The sequence below is a fragment of the Gekko japonicus genome, unplaced genomic scaffold (assembly GCF_001447785.1).
Source record: "Gekko japonicus isolate JY-2015 unplaced genomic scaffold, Gekko_japonicus_V1.1 scaffold1369, whole genome shotgun sequence".
Lineage (NCBI taxonomy): Eukaryota > Metazoa > Chordata > Lepidosauria > Squamata > Gekkonidae > Gekko > Gekko japonicus.
This window is the reverse complement of record NW_015161439.1, coordinates 390853-410516: the sequence shown is the minus strand read 5'-3', so window position 1 is coordinate 410516 and position 19664 is coordinate 390853. Positions and strand designations below refer to the sequence as shown.

At 41.9% G+C, this 19664-nt stretch overlaps 1 protein-coding gene across 1 annotated transcript in view; it reads right to left on the bottom strand.

Annotated features, from left to right (window-relative positions):
• Positions 1 to 19664, bottom strand: part of OSBPL11 (oxysterol binding protein like 11) — a 76954-nt gene that overhangs the window by 20692 nt on the left and 36598 nt on the right. The window contains exons 2-6 of the mRNA XM_015429010.1: positions 14644 to 14712; positions 11602 to 11777; positions 8807 to 8886; positions 7462 to 7641; positions 2885 to 3086 (exon numbers count right to left, since the gene is read on the bottom strand). Coding sequence (XP_015284496.1) covers positions 2885 to 3086; positions 7462 to 7641; positions 8807 to 8886; positions 11602 to 11777; positions 14644 to 14712 — 707 coding nt within the window. The remainder of the gene's footprint in view (positions 1 to 2884; positions 3087 to 7461; positions 7642 to 8806; positions 8887 to 11601; positions 11778 to 14643; positions 14713 to 19664) is intronic.

Below are 19664 nucleotides of genomic sequence, written 5' to 3'. Positions count from 1 at the left end.
CAAGAAGTTAAAGCAATAGATCTCCACAGGCTTTTCTTTCCTATTGCTGAAGTGCAGGCAAACCTCCACAGGGAGCCTATAAAAACTTCACAGTATTTAAAAAGCATTTAAACATGGTTTTCCCTAGTCTGCATATAAAACACTTGCCATTTCAGTATACTGCGTAAAAATGATTGCTTCAGTAAGAACGAAAAATTGGCTTAATGGTTTTTGCTCACGCAAAACCAAACGTATTAAGAACTCCTTAAGAGAAGGGACAAATTCAGGTGTGCACAGTAGATACAAATCAAGTGAAACGGTCTCTGTAAAAGACCCAGCTTTCATGAAGATGAGCAACTGTACAGAGCGAGGGATATGAGAAGCTTCCTGTGACAATATTTAGCTTCTTTTTCTAGGAGGATCAGTACTTGAAAAGAGTCCCACTTCACTTAATGATGACAAAACACTTTCGATTAATTTTCAAATCAGTCATAAGTGCCATTTCGGGCTCTCCGTACTAGCCCCCGAAATGACCAGAATGCATGAAGCAGACTATTTTAGCATTACCAATTACTGTTGCATCAGACAGAATTTCTTCTAAGAACCACTTCAAGTCAGTAGCAGCAAGCGGTGATTGTAGTTTGGCAAGACCACAACCAGTCCATTGCACTGAGCCAGAACTAAGCTGTCCCCTTAATCATGAACGGCCCACTCACATAGGACTTCTTTCAGCAGTTAGGAATGGGTCCACCACATTTTCCCCCTCCACAAATCAAAAAGCACCTGTCACCCATGTGGTTGCCGTCACTCGTGCAAGCCCATATCCAGAATCAGAAGTTAACACATTAAGATTCTTATATGCGTCTGGGAATTGACACGAGATTGTGCAACTGAGCCATTAATTTTTTTTTATTTTTTGTTTTGCTTGTGTCCTATGATACTCACCGGACAAAGAAATGTCACCCAGAAAACCCTGTAATACTTCCGATAAGTAATTACATTCTAGCATAATGTACTGGGTGGTCTCATCTTGCTTGGAGCAAACCAGCCTCACAAAGGGTCTGCTTTTATGTACATGATCAAGTGGTTAAGACGCTGAACTGCAGGCTATGGAAGGTCAGTAGTTCAGCAGTTCAAGACCTGGGTGCCGCATGACGGAGTGAGCTCCCGTCTCTAGTCCCAGCTCCTGCCAACCTAGCAGTTCGAAAGCAAGAAATTGCAAGTAGATAAATAGGTACCACTTCGGTGGGAAGGTCACAGCGTTCCGTGCGCCTTGGTGTTTAGTCATGCCGGCCACATGACCACGGAAACGTCTTCGGACATTGCTGGCTCTTCGGCTTGGAAACGGAGATGAGCACCGCAACCCTAGAGTCGGACTCGACTGGCTTTTGAGCAAGGGAACCTTTACCTTTACCAGGCACAGAATCTACTTTCCAGAAACATGTGAGAGCTAATGCAAGTCATAGCTATGCAAAACATGCTCGTTGTAAAAAGTACAGAGTTACCTGGCGCTCTTGGGGAAAGGGGGCTGCTGGTCAATCTCACATGCTGTGGAGACTCAAGCTGACTGCTCTACCCTGCCCCCTACCCAGGGGAATCCACAGCAACCAAGCCTCACTGCAATGGGAACACGATGGAGACAGCTCCCATCATGCCTGGTGTGACTCTCCACCCCAAGCCACAAATGGGCCAGCAGCCTGAGAGCCCTCCAGCACAACAGGTGCTCAACAGCTCAAGAAAGGCTGAGAGGGAAGGAGGCACCTGAGGATAGTGTCACCTGGTGGCACGGCATGTCAGAAACCCAGTCATGGTGGGAGGCACCAAGCTGGCTGGGGAGGCAGGAGTGAGGCAAGTGAGCACTCGACAACACAGAGGAGGGAGGTGCTTGCTCTCTGTGCGATGCCAGTTAACAGAGCATTCTGGATAAATGTTAAAACAAAGCTTTTACTGTATTTTAAATTAATTTCAACAGGAAACAATTCCCTCTGATCATTAATTGCAAAGCTATTATTTAGCTTGGAGCTGCGGTGGCTCAAGTGGTTAAGACGCTGAACTGCAGGCTGTGGAAGGTTGGCAGTTCAGCCGTTCGAAACCCGGGTGTGCCGCATGACGGAGTGAGCTCCCGTCTCTAGTTCCAGCTCCTGCCAACCTAGCAGTTCGAAAGCAAGAAATTGCAAGTAGATGAATAGGTACCACTTCGGTGGGAAGGTAACAGCATTCCGTGCGCCTTGATGTTTAGTCATGCCGGCCACATGACCACGGAAACGTCTTCGGACAGCGCTGGCTCTGCGGCTTTGAAACAGAGATCAGCACCGCACCCCTAGAGTCGGATTCGACTGGCTTTCGAGCAAGGGAAACCTTTACCTTTACCTTTATTATTTAGCTATCAGCATCTTAATATTGTACTTTCACATCTAGTCATGGTTCTTTTATTTGCGTGACCCCAACATCCTTTTGAATACACTTTCATTAGATTGAGCACTGTACATATTGAGAAAAGCTTGCAAAACAAGAAACTAACAAAGAGATTGAGACTCTTGCTCCCTGGACTTAGTAAATTGGTTATTCTCCTTCAGTGGGGGGAAGTCATCCAGGAACTGGTTAGGTCACGCCTCTGCTCGCTCGATAGGCTATGCACATTTTACCATTTAGTTTTAACCTAGGGTTCTGCAAGGGACAAAGGCGGTACATTGATGTACCCTTTGTGAAGACAGATCCATGCCAAAGCCAAAATTAAACAGCAATGACTGCTGTCTAAACCAAGCCCATAGATTTTCCATCGTAAAGGCAGCCTCCACTGAAGAAAGGTAAATCAGAGCTAGACTTGTCATTAAACATTGAACAGACTGATACAACTTTTTTCCTCTTCTGTTAAAGGAGAAGAATAGCACAATCTATCACCCACCACTAGTTAAGGACCCCTTCTGCTGCGACGCATGCTGTATCTGGAGAATGTGGAAGCAATCGTTTAAGCAGTTCATTGTTGCCATAGAAGTTGCCTTGAGCATCAGCAGATCTTGGTCTAAGGAAGAAAGGTGACCAGAGGCAGGAAGGCCTTCTATGCTTCTTATCAAGTCTCTCTGTTGTCCTTCAGCTTGAGACATCATCTAACAAGCAAACAGAATGTGAATGTCACACAAGACTGAAACAAGCAGTGTGTGAATGTCACACAAGACTGAAACTTAGTTATCGCAACCTTTAGTCGTATTCTCATTTACCTAAAACTCCTCGTTTTCCAAAGTTACTCTGTGTAACACTGTGCAAAGAGTATACCTGGTTATTTATCCAAAACTTGCAATTACATGTACACTTCCCAAGCAACCCAAAGCATTTTTGTTGTTGTTCAGTCGCACAGTCGAGTCCGACTCTTTGCGACCACATGGACCAGACCCAAAGCATACACGATATTAAACAAAACTGCATTATTTACTGTAGTGAATCTCATATTATTTGGCAGGATGTTTGGTAAGATCAGAGAACAAGATTTTTATTGCTTGTCCAGAGGGTTGTATAACTCGCTGGACTTGAACCCCTGGGTTCCCTGTTGATCCCCAAGTACAGGGCACTTTCCAGGCACTATGTAATGGAAAGAACTGGCTGCCTAATTCTATTCAAAAGAAAATAAAGAGAAACTGAATGCAGTCTGATGCACAACAACAGGTGCACCGAAGTGTTTTCTCCCAGTACTGAAAACAATTCAAGGCAAGCTCACCCGCCCCCATACATCCATTTATTTTCAGATGTTTTAGGAACCTATATGGCTGTACTTATTCAGCAAAATTTGAAACCTAGGTCTCGAACAAAGAAATTTGCTAACAACACTCTGCAATCGGTACCTTTACTGTTTTAAAAAGAGAAGAGAGGCACATTTCTAGCTACTACGTTACAAAGGCAAACCTCAATTCCTGTGTACAGTATACATGAAAGATGACAAATCTCTACCTTCCCCTAAGGAAATGCTTCATGTATTAGAAGCCTTACTAAATACCCAGATGGTCCCACAACAAAAAGTCCCCACTAACTTCTGGTGTCCTGTTGTTCCATCTTTGACCCTTTGATGCTGCTCTTCCCAACTGCCCCTTGTCTCTGCATGTGTGGCTATCGGAACAAGAACTCCAGAATAAAGACCTCAGCATACAACTACACCGCACCACCGCACAGCTCTCACTGTTGTGGGAACATACGCTAGTACGGTTATTTCCAGCTATAATGCCTAGGTCCTTTTCTGCTTCAACAATTGCTAAACATGTCTTCCCCAGGCAGCAATAATGTTTTACAGTTACTTAAATTGGTAACACTTCCGTGTTTTTTCAGCTTGTCGCCATCCTTTCATCCAGGGTGTCTGAAATCACTCTCCTCTTTATGGTATCTTTATATTACTTCACACTGATGCAGAAACCTTTGTACTATTTTTAGTTTGTAAGCCTCGAGACGGCAGCTTGTGTCTATTAATTCGATAAAAGCTACTCTGAAAAACACTAAGTATTGTGGAGAGCAGGATACAGATAAATAATGTTTTCTAGAAATAAAGCAGATGTTCCTGAAGCAACAACAGAAAGCGGAAGATGGACCTGTGAAAGTGGAGGAGAACAAAGACACAGAAGAAGAAGAAGAAGAAGAAGAAGAAGAAGAAGAAGAAGAAGAAGAAGAAGAAGAAGAAGAAGAAGAAGAAGAAGAAGAAGAAGAAGAAGAAGAAGAGGAGGAGGAGGAGGAGGAGGAGGAAGATTGAGGAGGATGAAGAGGAGGAGGAGGAGGAGGAAAAGATGGGGAAGGCTGCAATACCATCTCGAAGAGTCTGGCAAAACTCTCTAATTCTGAAGCAGAACTAAAAATTAATTTGGACTTTGATAAGAGAAAAGGAAATTGCAAAATAGCTTAACTCTGATAGCCTGTTGTCTATTTTAATGCATAACTTCAATTCTATGATATTTACACTTTAGCTAAAGAGATTTTGATTGCTTGCTTGACATTTTTGCATTAGTAATCTCCATGTTCTACTACTATGTTAACAGAGACGTATCAATAGCTTTATATGTCTGTATTATGGATCCTTGTTACTCTTATTATAGGTTCTTCCATTACCCTGACCCTGTAGTTCTGTAGATTAGAAAATAAAAATTTAAAGGAAAAAAATAATGTTTTCTTGGTTTAGTCTTCCAGACAACAATGGGCTCATTTTAGAGAGAGAAATCAACTCCAGTTTTCATAACACATGGATGATTTATTTATTACAGCATTCCCCACCCCCCAAGAATCCAAGAGAAGCCAGCTAGTCTGCAGTACCTTAGTTTTCTCCCTTTTTAAGACTAGGCACCACACATTTACCTCTTCCCCAGTCTTCTGGGACTTCCTTTAAGCTTGAGTTTGTAAAAGGCAATTCCTAAAGGCTCTGCGCCTTAATTCCATGATGTGAGAAAACTTATTAAAGTTCTTGGAACTGACCTGGCAGATGTCGACATTTAGATTCAAACACAAGCTTTTTAGCCTGTTGAAAGTTTTCACTGGTTCTTACAAGCATTAATCACAGAATTGTGGAGTGGAAGCTTCTAGGAGCCTAAGAATACTCCATTTCTTAAGCTCAGTACACGCACAATGCCTCCTGATCTCCTAACCCTGGTTCAGAAAGAAAGGCCACCCCACAGGCCTGCATGCTTGTCCAACTCTCCTGCGTGAGACATCCCCCTGCCTTCCCTTTTCGGAACTGACTGCAGCTAGAATTATATCTGCACAGTACAGACCCAACAGTCACTACAATTAGAGATGGGAAGGTAAAGGAGTGGAAATTCAAGGAAGAGAAGAGTGAAGCAATGTTTGACCCTGGGGGAGAAGGAAGATAAGAACATGCAAGACTGAAGGATACTTGCAGTATCAACCGACGTCACACCCAATATCAGCCATGGTTAAGAGTTCAAGAAATGTTGTCTGCATCAGGTCTTGGTGTGATTCTATTTGCTCGGGGCCATAAAAAAGTAAAACTTTTGCAGACCCAAATTATAGCATCATATACTACACTTCTGTATGTAAAAAGGCTGGCCCTTTTCAAACTGTGTTACATTCAAGTTACCTGCTCTCTTAAGGTGAATGTATCTTGTGTCATTATACCTCTCTGTACCTCAGAAGTAAATATTATAAATGCTTTTCCATAGTCTGCCCTAATTACTCAATTAGTCATTTAAAAGACACTGCAAAGCGACACCTGTCTAGTGTAAGCCAATACTACATGATGTAAAAAAAGATACAGGTCATCTCAAGGCTGGCCTACACAGAGTTTTGTCAAGACCCTGAAGCAAGTCTGACTTCTGTTCATCAGAAGATCACAAAAAATTCCCCTGCAGTTGGCCTTGGAGAAGCAGGAAGTACAAAAGGAAAAAAATATACAGAGACTACAACTGTAACTCATTGCAAACATTAAGAAACCAAAAGGTGAAAGATAAAAGTGAATTCCTTCTCCTTGCCAGGTTAAAGAGATGCACTTGAAATTGAAAACCATGTCAACAGCAGAGCTGTCTCTCATTCCATTTCCTTCAGAACCTAAAAAGGTTAGTCAAGAATAGAAGAGGGTCAACTCTAAAAATCTAATTAAGTTTAAACCTAAGGAACATTTTATTGGGAACATTTGGCTGTACAATCTCAGGAGAATATATAGTTGACCAGAGAGAAGTACTACTGGACATGTGATTGCACTGGAGGCTTCATTTGTATTTTTGTATTTCTTTTCTTTGCCCAGTGGTTAAACTTTGGAACAATTGTTTTCTGGTCTTTATTCCATATTTTGTATATGTATGATTGTATATATTTTTACATATCAGCCAACATGTTCTGTTTGTATTAGACCTCTGAGGAAGGCCTGTAAAGGCCGAAACGCGTTAGGTCTATTTCATTAGCCCTTGTATGTTTTTATATTTGTATATGAGGTATGAATGGGCCCTTGTTTGTTATTTTAATTTGTGTGTTGAATAAATACATGTATATTTTTGTATGTTTCATAATTAGATTTTTAGAGTTGGCCCTCTTCTATTCTTGACTAACCTTTTTAGGTTCTGAATTCTAGGTTTTAGGTTCAGTTTTTTTCCCTTTTCTCTTTTTTGTCCTTTCTCATTCCATTTGCACCAGCTTGAGGAAAGAGAACAGTACTGTTGTTAATATAGGGCTGTTAAGAATACATACTATACTATTAGCATGAGTCTGCTGTCATTACTAGCATTTATGGAAATTTCACGTTTCAAAGGTCGGCGGCAGTTTAGCAAGGAAATGACACAATACTAGTAAACGCTATTTTACGAATGACTTTATATCAGAGTGAACAAGGGACAGGAGAGGGAGCTCGTGAGTCTGTTAATCTCATCCTGGGTAGAAATCAGTGGCAAAATAACTCATGAAAATGGTATTAATTTTCAGATAGTATAAGGGGACCATGCTTAGAATGTGAATCATTCTTTCAAAACAAAATGGAAGTTGCTAAAAACTTTGATTTATACTAACCTCTCTTACTTCAGCTAAATGATCTGGTTGCAGAATAGGAATTTTCTTCCCGCCTGGCAACTTGTGGTGACCGACATTAAAAAAGGAAGCGGCATTTTGGCTGGGCCTTCTCTGCACTCCTGGAGAGCCACTTCCTTGAGATGCAAGAGAAAAGCTGCGAGATTTCAGGGGAGGATTGTTCTGGTGAACAAACAAAAAAAACCTATTAGGAAATGCCAGAACAACATTTCTTCAGCCTCCACCCTCTTCTTTCATCTCCACACACATTAATACACATACATACCATTAGAGGATGCAACCAAGAATTCAGAAAAAACATTTAAGTCATTAATCTATTCAAGTCTTGCTCAAATGTTAAACATTCTTCTGGCTTCAAGATTACCAGCCATCGAGGCGCTTCTCTCTCTCTCTCTCTCTCTCTCTCTCTCTCTCTTATTATACAAGGAAAATATACTGTTCTCTATTGTGTTTATTTTTCCTGTAATAAAAGTTGGCTGGCTTTTCCTGCGCTCCACAGAAAATAGAGAAGCCAGATCAAGATGTGTTTCCAAAGATGTGTTATGAAAACACAGAGCCTTATGAATCTTACGATTGTTTTGGTCTAGGATTAACACTGGGTCACACCAGCACTAGCCTAGTGATAACACTTGAAGGCCCCCTTCCACGTGTGCACAAGTGGAAGGTGCTTGAAACAGCACATGGACTATTTTTTTGCAAGCTGCAGCTATGTGGTTTCAGAGAACTGTGCCAGTTGCCTTTCCGTTCCCTTTCTCTTCTGAATGTTTAACTGAAATAGTGACACTTTTGACCACTGTGCTCCATAAGCAGATGGAATTTTTTGGTTCAAAACAAGCTGAACGCATTGTAAACTAAATAATCTGCTTTTTCACAAAAACTAGACAGATTAAGTCTCCATTAGAAGTAAACTGCAAAGAGTAACTCGCACTTAAAGTTCCTGGGCTACAGAAAGCAACAATGGTTTCTAGAGCTGGTTAACCAAAGAAGTGTAGAAAAGCTCCCTCTCTGGATGATTTAAACAAAAATCTAGGTATTTGGCAAATTATTTAGGTATACAGAACTATGAACAGTCTGGCATATTACTCTTGGCAGTGTACTGAAAGACCCAGCGACTAAACTATAACAACAAATTCGGCCCCTCAATTTTCAGCATTACATATAAAATGAAGCTTTTTAAAACACTGTTGTACTTGGCACAGTTCATATTTCTATATCATACTCACATTTTTTTCAACCATTTCAAGCTATGCAGGTGACGAACAGCTTAAAGAACTATTGTTGTGTAACTCAGTGCATGCCACAGACTATGCTGAAGTGAGAACCATACCTTTCCAATCGCTTCAGTGTGGTGCTGTGTACATATCTGAAGTCTGCTCACCCAATGCTGTCGTTCTTTAGCATCAGCAGCTGAGAAGAGACAAGCAAAAAGAGAAGATAATGCAGAGCTAGCCAAGTCAAATATCTCAGTATATCTTTACAGTTAAGTTCTGCAAAGCTTAAAAAAAGATTGTGCGCAAAACACAGAACTTTATATGTGGCATCTGGAGTGTCTGTGTGTGTGTGTGTGTGTGTGTGTGTGTGAGAGAGAGAGAGAGAGAGAGAGAGAGAGAGAGACAGAGACAGAGACACAGAGAGAGAGACAGACAGACAGACAGACAGAGAGACAGACAGACAGAGAGAGATCTGTACTTCTTATAATGTGACCCAACCTTAGGACCACTGGAGAAACAACCATCTTTCCATGAATACATCTCAAATTATTGTAATCTGGATTCCCAACACGTGCTCCCTTATTGTTCTATAAAGCGATATCACTTGCCACAGCACTTTTTTAGGACTTATCTTTTGTTTTTATTGGAATGACTTATGTCTCTTTTCACAGTCACATATTTCTAGTTTGCCTTTTGGTTAAAATCTTCCAGATTTTATCGTTCCGGAAAAATAACAATAACCTTTATTTCCCCATATGTCACAGATACTGCAAGCACCTCTATATTTATTGTTGTTTTCCTTTACACTATCTAGATTCAGGTGGGTAGCCATGTTGGTCTGAAGCAGTAGAACGAAGTTTGAGTCCAGTGGCCCCTTTAAGACCGACAAAGTTTTATTCAAGGTATGAGCTTTCGTGTGTATGCACACTTCTTCAGATACACTGAAATAGAAAATTACCAGTCCATATATATTGCTAGAGGCTCTACGCTACAGCCGCATCTACTCCAATCCTACAGACAGAGATTTTTAGAACTAAAGTATCCACCTGATGAAGTCAAGAAACAGATTAACAAAGCCAGAATGGTACCCAGAGAAAACCTGTTGCAAGACAGGCCCAAAAGAGGCAATAACAGAACACCACTAGTGGTCATATACAGCTCTCAACTCAAAACAGTTCAACGCATCATCAGTGACTTACAACCTCTACTGGATAATGACATTTCCTTTCACAAGTACTGGGGGGCAAACCTTTTCTTGTGCACAGACAGCCCCCAAATCTCAAACAACTCCTCACCCACAATAAATAATACAACATCTAATTTGAACATGGACACTGGCACCAGTACCAGAGCTTGCAATAAACCCATGACAACACAATCACTGGACCTAGCAACAACAACTACACCATCTCAGGCTTATTCACATGCTCATCGCCTAACAATGTACAAGCCATTAAGTGCCAACAATGCCCTTTGGTTCTCTACATACGGCAAACAAGTCAAACCCTACTCCAAAGGATAAATGGACACACACATGTGACATCAAGAATCACAAGACTCAGAAACCTGTTAGGAGAACACTTCAGCCTTCCAGGACATTCAATGGGGGACCCTCAAAGTAGCCGTTTTATTACAAAGAACTTCAGGAACAGATCGGAAAGGGAAATTGCTGAGTTACAAGTTATTACAACACTCAGAACAACCTCCCAGGACTTAACAGGGATAGTGGTTTCTTACCTCACTGTATATGCTAAACTCATTCAGTTCTTATTCTCACCAAGAAGGGCTATACACCCCCTTTATTTTAGTGTATTTCTTATTTGGAATAACAGTGATTGTAATATAATGCAATAGATATTAGACTGTAATGTCATTTAGAATGGCAGAATAGAATGTATTTCTCTGGTCTGGTGACAGGGAGACATAACACTGTACAACCAATCACTCCACCTCAAAGAGAAGGATGCTATTAGTTGCCTCTGTGCTGGAGAGGAGACAGATGGAGCGTAACAGGGTCTCAGTTGATTACTCTCAGCTTCCCACAATTAAAAAGGATACATTTACACATCAGCCTTCAATTCTGATACATTTATTTGCTTCACCGAGTCCCCCCCCAAAAAAATTGAACCCAAACAAAGAGTGACCATACAAACTTAGCTTGTTATTTCTGTTTGGTCTTTGCATCTGTTAAAACACCTTCATTATGTTGCATGCTAATTTACTGCTCACCCTCTAGCTATATGTATGGACTGGTAACTTCCATTTCAATGTATCTGAAGATGCTCATACCCTGAATAAAACTTTGCTGGTCTTAAAGGTGCCACTGGACTTAAACTTTGTTTTAGACAATCTAGAAAGACTACATCTCTCATATAGAGAAATTAAGTTAAAACAAATCTTAGCCTATCTTTTTAAAGTGTTAAGACGCTGAACTGCAGGCTGTGGAAGGTCGGTAGTTCAGCAGTTCGAGACCCGAGTTGTTGCATGACGGAGTGAGCTCCTGTCTCTAGTTCCAGCTCCTGCCAACCTAGCAGTTCGAAAGCAAGAAATTCAAGTAGATAAATACCCACCGCTTCAGTGGGAAGGTAACAGCGTTCTGTGCGCCTTGGTGTTTAGTCATGCCGGCCACATGACCACGGAAACGTCTTCGGACAGCGCTGGCTCTTCGGCTTTGAAACGGAGATGAGCACCGCAACCCTAGTCAGACTCGACTGGCTTTCGAGCAAGGGGAACCTTTACCTTTACTATACAAATTAAAGCGCTGCACACAGAAACAGCAGCTTGTTCCGATTCAGACACAGCAGCTTTTTTCCCCGTAAGCACAATACAACACACGCCAAACTGCTCAAAGACAGGACTACACCCTGGTGGGGAAACGACATACTGCAGCACAGAAGCTATAAAAGTCTACCTCTCAGCTTGTATTGTTCTCCACTGGCAGCATTCACTGTGAAAGTATGAGAGTCTTCATCACTGGGTGATATCACAGCTCCAGCCAGCTGTAAGGTACCTCTAGGCTTTTGGTTTCTAGATTGTTCATTCACAAAATATTCCAGGAGGCCAGCTTCATTGTTTAAGACAAAATACCTAAAGTTGTGAGGAAAATACTATTTTAAGAGCCATCAAGTTTTTACAAGCATCTAAATGTACATTCAGAAAATCCATGTGTGGCAGCGAGAAGATACACAGATAGATATTGGGGGGGGGGGGGGGGGGAGAGACAGACAGACAGACAGATAGTCAAAGACCAAATATGAATTGTACACAAAGATTGCAAGGCTATTTCCTGCAATGAACGACAAGCAAGCCGACCGAGGATGAAGTGCCATGTGCACTCAATTCCGTAGCCTCCCAAGTGGGGAAAAACCTTCCCCTTCACAAAGACATTCTGCAGGTGCTCAAAGGCACTTTATGTGCATTTTTAAAGTTTTGTTCACCCCTTTGATTTTGCACATTCTCAGAGGTGCTTAGCCCTCTATGCCCATGTCCATGGGATCTATGCCCTCATACCATCCGGACCCAACTTAAATACTGGACAGAAACAAAGCACATAATCTGACCAGCTCCATGTCCCCCTAAATCTCCTTTCCTTCTTGGCAGCCCTGCTTCTAGGAGGTGAGTGACTGAACTCCGGAACGTTAGAATAGTTTCTATACTTCTTGAAGTCCTCCTGTGTAATTGTCCTAATAAATAAATTTTAATTACTTGGCTATTTGTAAAAACAAATAAACCAGTCACACATTTGTGGACATATTTTGCAGCATGTGTTAAAATATAGCTGGTAAGCTACGACTCTTTTCCCCCAAGGCTTTACACAACCAAGCACCCAACGATGTGGTAAATTAGATTAACCAAGCATCATCCACATTCCAGAAGTACCAGACTGGTTCCAAACACAAACGTGTACAATTTGCAGAAACAGTGGGATCAGCAGTTTCCAGAGGTGTTTTTTCTCTCCAGTGGGAGCCCTTGTACTCCGCATCCTGCGCCATTCCCAAGGGCTTTCCAGCTCTTGAGAAGAGCTCGGCAGAGAGTACAGGAGACAGGGCAGGAAAAGGAAGGCAAGAGCACCACATCCCATGAGCAAAATGCTGCCCACAGCTCTCTGGAGCTCACCCACTACGGTGTGTTCCTATTTCAGCTGGATGCCAGCAGTTGATGCAGGCCCGTAGCTAACGTGGGGCCCATGGGGCCCGCCCCCCACTGTTTTTGTGGGCCCCGATCCTCAGCTACCCCTCCTTCCTGCCCCCTCACCCCCTGATCGATCTGAGCCGGCATCTCCCAGTTTGGGCTCATCTGCGATGAGATGAGTCTCTTTAGGACCCAGCAGCAACCGGTGGTTGACTGAGTCACACACACATTGGTCGGATTGCAGCAGTTAGCTCCTCCTGTTGGATTTTCTGCTCCAGGCTCATGGACTCACGGAAGGAGTGAGGGAGGAGTAATGCCAGTAAAGGTCTCTGTGTACATGTGTGCGAGTGAGTGAGGGCGGGAGGAAGCTTGATCCCCGCTCTCTCTCTCTTTTTAAAACACGACAGCTTTTCTAGACCTTTTAGTGCCTATTAACATTGGGGTTCTGGCTCACTTCAAAGGAAGGCTCTAGTGGGGGCTGTGTGGGTGCACGCCAGGCAGACCCCCCCTTGCCCTGGAGCATTTGATGTAATTAGCTGGTGGCCCCCCCAAGGGCCCCTCCCCCCCCAAAATCCTAAGCTACGGGGCTGAGTTGATGTGTTATGCCCATTAGATTTTTAAATACTTTGTTTTTTGCTACATATTTTTGCTACATATTCCATATTTATGTTTCTTGTGGCTCCATGCTTCAAAAAACAAAATATTACACGAAAATATAAAATCAAAACATTTAACAAACCTGTTAACCAACCCTAGCCTTTGGGGCCAGAATGAATGTGAGCAAGAAAACAAACAACTTGTGTTTTAGCCTATGGAAGTCTACCTACATAAACACTGTCAGTTATAAAAAGGTCACAATTTCCCATTATTAAAAGATGTAATTGCACTATTGTGGCCATGTCACTTAAAGCCCAGGGCAGTCTCTGCTCTATTTGGAAAGTCTCTTTTTAGAATAAAGGTTTTGAAAGGCTTAGTTAATACAGAACCCAAAGTGCACATCTGAGATACGTCAGTGCAATAACAGTTTAGTCTAGCTCAGTGTACACATCCAGTTTCAAGCTAAAAGAGTGTAGGTAGCCAAGACAGAAGCATCTAGTTAAACCAACAAATGTTCAGCAAGAGGTGAAACACTATTCCTTGAGCTCAGCGTATTGTACAATTATAGCACTGAGGTGGAAAGGGAGCGACAAAGATTATTTTGAGACAAAACATGAGATGCAAAAAAGCCTGTAAGAGATGGCTGGCACCAAGATTTTGGTGTTGGAGGAAAGGCTACAGGGGAGGGGGGGAGGGACTGAGATAAGCAAACCGGGCTTCCTCAGAGCTTCATTAGACCCGTGAAAAGCACATCATTTCAAGCTTTATTTTCAAAATTCCCCGGATACAGCACAAATATTTACCTCAAAGGATAGCTGAAATATTGATACTCTATTACATATATGCTGACTGGTGGGTTCAGAATACTAACAGCAACCTTCAGCAGGGACCCACAGTACTGCGTAGACAATAAAAATCTAAAATCAAAAGTGTGCTTCGTGTCTGCAGTTTGCTGTGATCTGATTTTTCAAAAGCCTTTCAGAGTTGTATTTTCTCCTGCTTAAGTGAGAAATTTACAGCTCACTTAACCAAGATCTTGTACCAAAATAAGAGATTACTTACATAACGCTTTTATCTATAATTTCATTATCCCTTCCTAAAACTGTGGAAAAGTTCTGTCCTTTTACTTCCACCATTTTAAAACAATTCTATACCTGCAGAATTAAAGCAGTTTCATTTAAAGTTAGCTCACAAAACACAGAATAAGAAAAAAAAGTAAACTTACCGGTATTGCCAGCCAGTGACAAGATTCGTGTATTTCATTAAATAACCAGAAATATTTTCCATGTGATCACTGTGACAAAGGTAGGGACAAAGACCATCAGTCCAAGGCAAATAATGACATTTGAAACATTTCACATAGATACTCTGTAATTTCATATTTGCAGCCTAAATCCACTTTCAATAACTAGTCCCAATTTTATTTTTAGAAGCAGACTGTAACTTGTCACAAACCACAAACTATGACTCTTAAAAACAGAGTGCTGCCTGAAAGTGCGCTCTCTCTCTCTCTCTCTCTGCTTGTCTTTGCAATGCTGATTTGAAACAGGAACACTTTAAATACATTTACTAGACTGCAGTTTAAAGGAAGCCATTTCCAACTTTACTGATGCAGAAAGCACCATGGATTGGCAATCAAATTACCAAGCACCTCTTGGCTCATTTATAAAGCCTCACTATACTGATTAAATTCTCAACATACTTAAGGATTTCATTTTTCCAGAGGTTACTTTGGGGCTCCTCAACAATTTTTTCCCTATGGAAATGGCTCTCATCTAACATAAAAAGTAGGCTTAAACAAAATGGAATTAAGGATATCGCTAGATAATGATGATTGAGTAAAAGGTCTTTTTCATTTTCGAAAAAAACCACAGTACTTGGAAGCTGGAGGAATGCATTTTAATTACTGTACTCATTGCAAAATTGAATACTTGGCTCAAGCCACAATAGATTGACTCTAAAAGAGGGCTCCTTGTTTATGCCCACAAACAGTCTTGATGCTGAAGTCAAGAAATAATGTAGAGCCCTTATATCATCTTCCTCTATGTATTGCTACCCAGCACACCTGGTTATAAAATGTATACTCTGCATTTTCTATCTTAAGTCAGCTCACGATTCCTAGAACAGTTAATACGATTTCTGACATACATTTGCATTTCTCTCCTGCATTCCCTTGGAATATACCCACTTCTTGTTGTTTATTCCATCTCACCAGCACACTGGTGCTATGTACATAGGAGGACCTGTGACCAGTGTTCCCTCTAAGCTTGTGAGCTCCTGGCATTAAAGTTGTGAGTGAGCAGTTTGGCGACTGCATCAACCAGCTTGCTCTGGAGCCCTCCTTCCCGAGCTAAGGCAAAAACCTGTGAGCCGGAGGCTAAAGAACTGTGAGCTAGCTCACACTAACTCAGCTTAAGAGGGAACACTGCTCACCACCACACTGGTGCTATGTACATAGGACCTGTGACTAGCAGTTAATATACTGTAAGCAGGTGCTGAATTTAGTACCCAGAAGACTGCAAAAGCTTCCTTGTCTTTAAATCAGATAGGGTTTTGGAAGAAGAAAGAACAAAAAGTGGAGCCATGAGTTCAGTTAAGGTGGGGCTGACACGCGTGTCACAGAAAAATTATTCTTCCGATGCGTGCGTGCGTGCACGTAACACGCCAATTTGATTTGATCTGTTTCCTCACTTATGGCAATGACCCAGGAGGAGTCCAGACTACCATCTGTAGTTGTAACTGCTTATATGTACTTCTGAATTTGTCAATTGAAACAAAAAGAGCCTGGGAAGACACAAATGGCTTGGATTCTGCCTAGAACTTTCACAGAAGCAAGGTGAGGAGGACATTTTTGCAGGTTCCCCTCTCCCGTGGCAACCTCTCTCCCCCTAAAATGCTGCTCCTCGGAGATGGAGGAATAGCTTGGGATCAGACGCCTCCCACGGGAGTGTGGAACTGGCAAAAAGCCGCCCTTGCACTCGTGCAATTTTTAGGCAGGATCCAAGTCACTAAGTGCATCGACTATAATTAATCTCTGCTATTGTTAATATAAGGACTACCGTGCTCTCTTTTGCTCACAGCCTTTTAAGGGTTCAGCATTAGGGACACACTGGATTAACTACTTTTTAATGTTTTCAGCTGGGTGGCTTCTATATGTTGCTTATTCTTCCCAGAAGGTGAGGGATACAGCATGATACTGGCCACTCCTTGAGCCCACTGAAGTCACCAGAGCATTGCATACAGTATGCAAATGAGGCCTCAAGACCCTGGCCTGAGAGATCTCCTTGCTCTTCCCTTCTTGAACATCCCAGTCTGATGAAGAATTCTGAAGAACTCAAAAGCTTGCACACCATCTTGGTCGGTTTTAATAAAAGGCATTATATGGCTCTTGTTTTTGGATTTTACTACTGACTAACAGCTACCTATGTACCTTGTGTGTAACTTATTCTACATTACTTGCTATTCTAAATATGTTGACATCAAGCCACTGTATTCTTTTATCTTAATAACGACTGACTCCACAATTAAATCAGTAAGTGACCTCTTCAGAACTGAAATATATTTCTGCCACAACGGGCAGGTGTAATACCTGACAGGTTCTAACACACACACACACACACACACACACACACTAATTACTGCCCACTACCACAAAAAGAATCATACACCACTGTTCACAATATAGGCCAGCAAGCATTCAACATTTAAAGATAGCACACAAAACTAGTCAAATAATAAAATCAAGTGACAGAACAGCTCACTAAAAATTCTAAGTTACAGGAGACCAATGGCTTATCTAAATTAAAAAAAACACAGCCTGTTTTCTATACTGAATACAAGAATAGGCAAACTTCCCAGGTAAGGGAGTTTGAAAATCTGGACCTATTACTATACAAGCCTTATATATTATCCAACTAGTGTAACTTTACAGAGATTTAGCACCTCAAAACCTTCTGTGAGGTCCTTAACAGGAGGCAAGATTCATACAAAGACAAACACTCCCTAATGTATGCAAGATGCATTGCCATTTAGGGCCAAACACAGCACACTGAATTTTGCTACAGACAGACTGAGAGATACGTAATGGTAAATACAGTTCTTTCAACTATTAGATGCTCATTGCTCTGGTACTTATAAATAAAAACACTGTCAAGTGTGGTAAAGTTTCTCACACCCCAGAATTAACATCAAAATTGGTAACAGTTGAGTCTGCACACCACACAGGCTCAGAGGCTACAAAGCACCCTTTACAAGCTAACAGGTACACAAGGGGAAAGCAGGGTGGATATGACTCATCTCCCAGCACAAGAGCCATCCAGCACCACAGATGTCCCTAGCCCAGAAGAGCAAGGGATACAAGTCACACCTAAGCTTGGTAAACCAAAAGGGAAAGACTAGATCATCTTCTTATGACAGGAAAAGAAAGATGGCCCACAAGAGGTGGGCAGTGCATAAATTATAAAACCCCTGACCGCAAAGAAATAATCTTCTTAACACTTTGGACTCTCACCCACCTTGCCTTCTTAAGTGGAACAATCTAACCCCAGAGCACCATTGCAGTGGCAGCCATGATCCCCACTCAGTGAAACTGATGGGACATTTCTGAATACTTTTAACTACAAGAATTGAATAGCCTACTATAATTCTGTCATCTTGTAAGATATGTACAGTGTAAGAGGACTACGTCTAAATCACTTTCTTTTGAGCCTTGCTCATTCTAAAGTGATTCCCAAATGTTGTGTACACTTGTTACTTCTTTATTAAATCTCTTAACATATTAAACTTTGGTCTCTGTGCCCACAAAAAACCCTATTCAGTCACGCTTTTCAAGGAGAAGCAAGGGAGAGGGATCAGCTGTTGGTCCCTTCATTCCCATAGTGCACAAATGTTTGTTCCTGTGTTACCTAGTGTGAGTAAAACTGGAGACGTGAAACCAAGGCAAAAGCCTTTAAGTGGCAATGCAACTAAGAATGCTGGAGTACTAGTTCTTCAACAGGAGATATGCTTAATATCTGGTTGGTGGCAGCCTGAGAGAAGCAAGTGACACTAGCAGTAAGGAGAAGAGGGGCCTTGCCTGGCAGACGCCTGGGACAGTTGTGGAACTTCCCAACTCACACATCCTCACCACCTACGCTAAGATGCATCTCTGACTCTCCCACGATAAGATGAGCCAACATCACATCCACCATGGACAGAATGAGCTTCAGTTTGTTCATATATCCAACAGTGCTGCACAGACGCTATTCTGAGACACAGAGCAATGTCCCTGGATGCAGCGCAAAAGAGAACAGTAGTGCAGTGTTCGAGTGCAGACTAGGAGCTGAGTGCCCACTAGGAGCTGAGTGCCCAGGTTCAAATCTCTACTCAATCATAAAGCAAACCAGGTGACCTAGGAGCAGTTACTTCCTCTCAGTTTAACCTACCTGTAAGGCTATTGTGAGGATAAGACGGAGACAGAAAAACTATGTACACCATTCCTGAGTTCCTTGGAGGAAAGGTAGGATAAAACTATGCTAGATAGATTTAAAAACAGTGCCACATGCAGTGTTCCCTCTAAGCTGAGTTAGTGTGAGCTAGGTCACAGTTTTTTAGACTCCAGCTCACACAGTTGTCTTTGCTCAGGAAGGAGGGCTCAGTCTAGAGCAAACTGATTTATGCAGCAGGAAAATCGCTTGCTCACAACTTTAATGCCAGGAGCTCACAAAGTAGAATTTTGCTGACAAGACTCCACAGCTTAGGGGGAGCATTGGCCACATGTCAGTACACTGATCTTTCACCCCCAACCACATACAATTTCTACCAACTATGTGAAGCTGTTGTGAAACAGTTGGAGGGAAAGAACAGAACTCTGACAAAAATACTCACACGGTGTTAAAGATCAACCCCCAAACACCAACCTATGCAACTGCCAGTTCAAGGAGGCGTTATTCCAGCTCAAATTTGTTCTCATAAAACCCCTCCTAATCCTGTAGGTGGCCCAACAAAAGCTGGTTTCTAAAAATATGAAATAGTGGGTTGGATCTAACGACCTAGCCAAAACTCTGGGAGAAAATGTAATTTTAAAGAAGTATAAAAAGAATGATCACATATCATGTATGTAGGGACCCTCATATGCTCTCTGATTACTGCTTTACCCAAGTACTGAAGATAGTCTTTGTCCTATACAAAGTACACAACCTGTCCCTGATGCAATGCCTGTGAAGCTCTTAATTAAATGACCCATTTTTTTCCTTTCGAAGCTTGTAT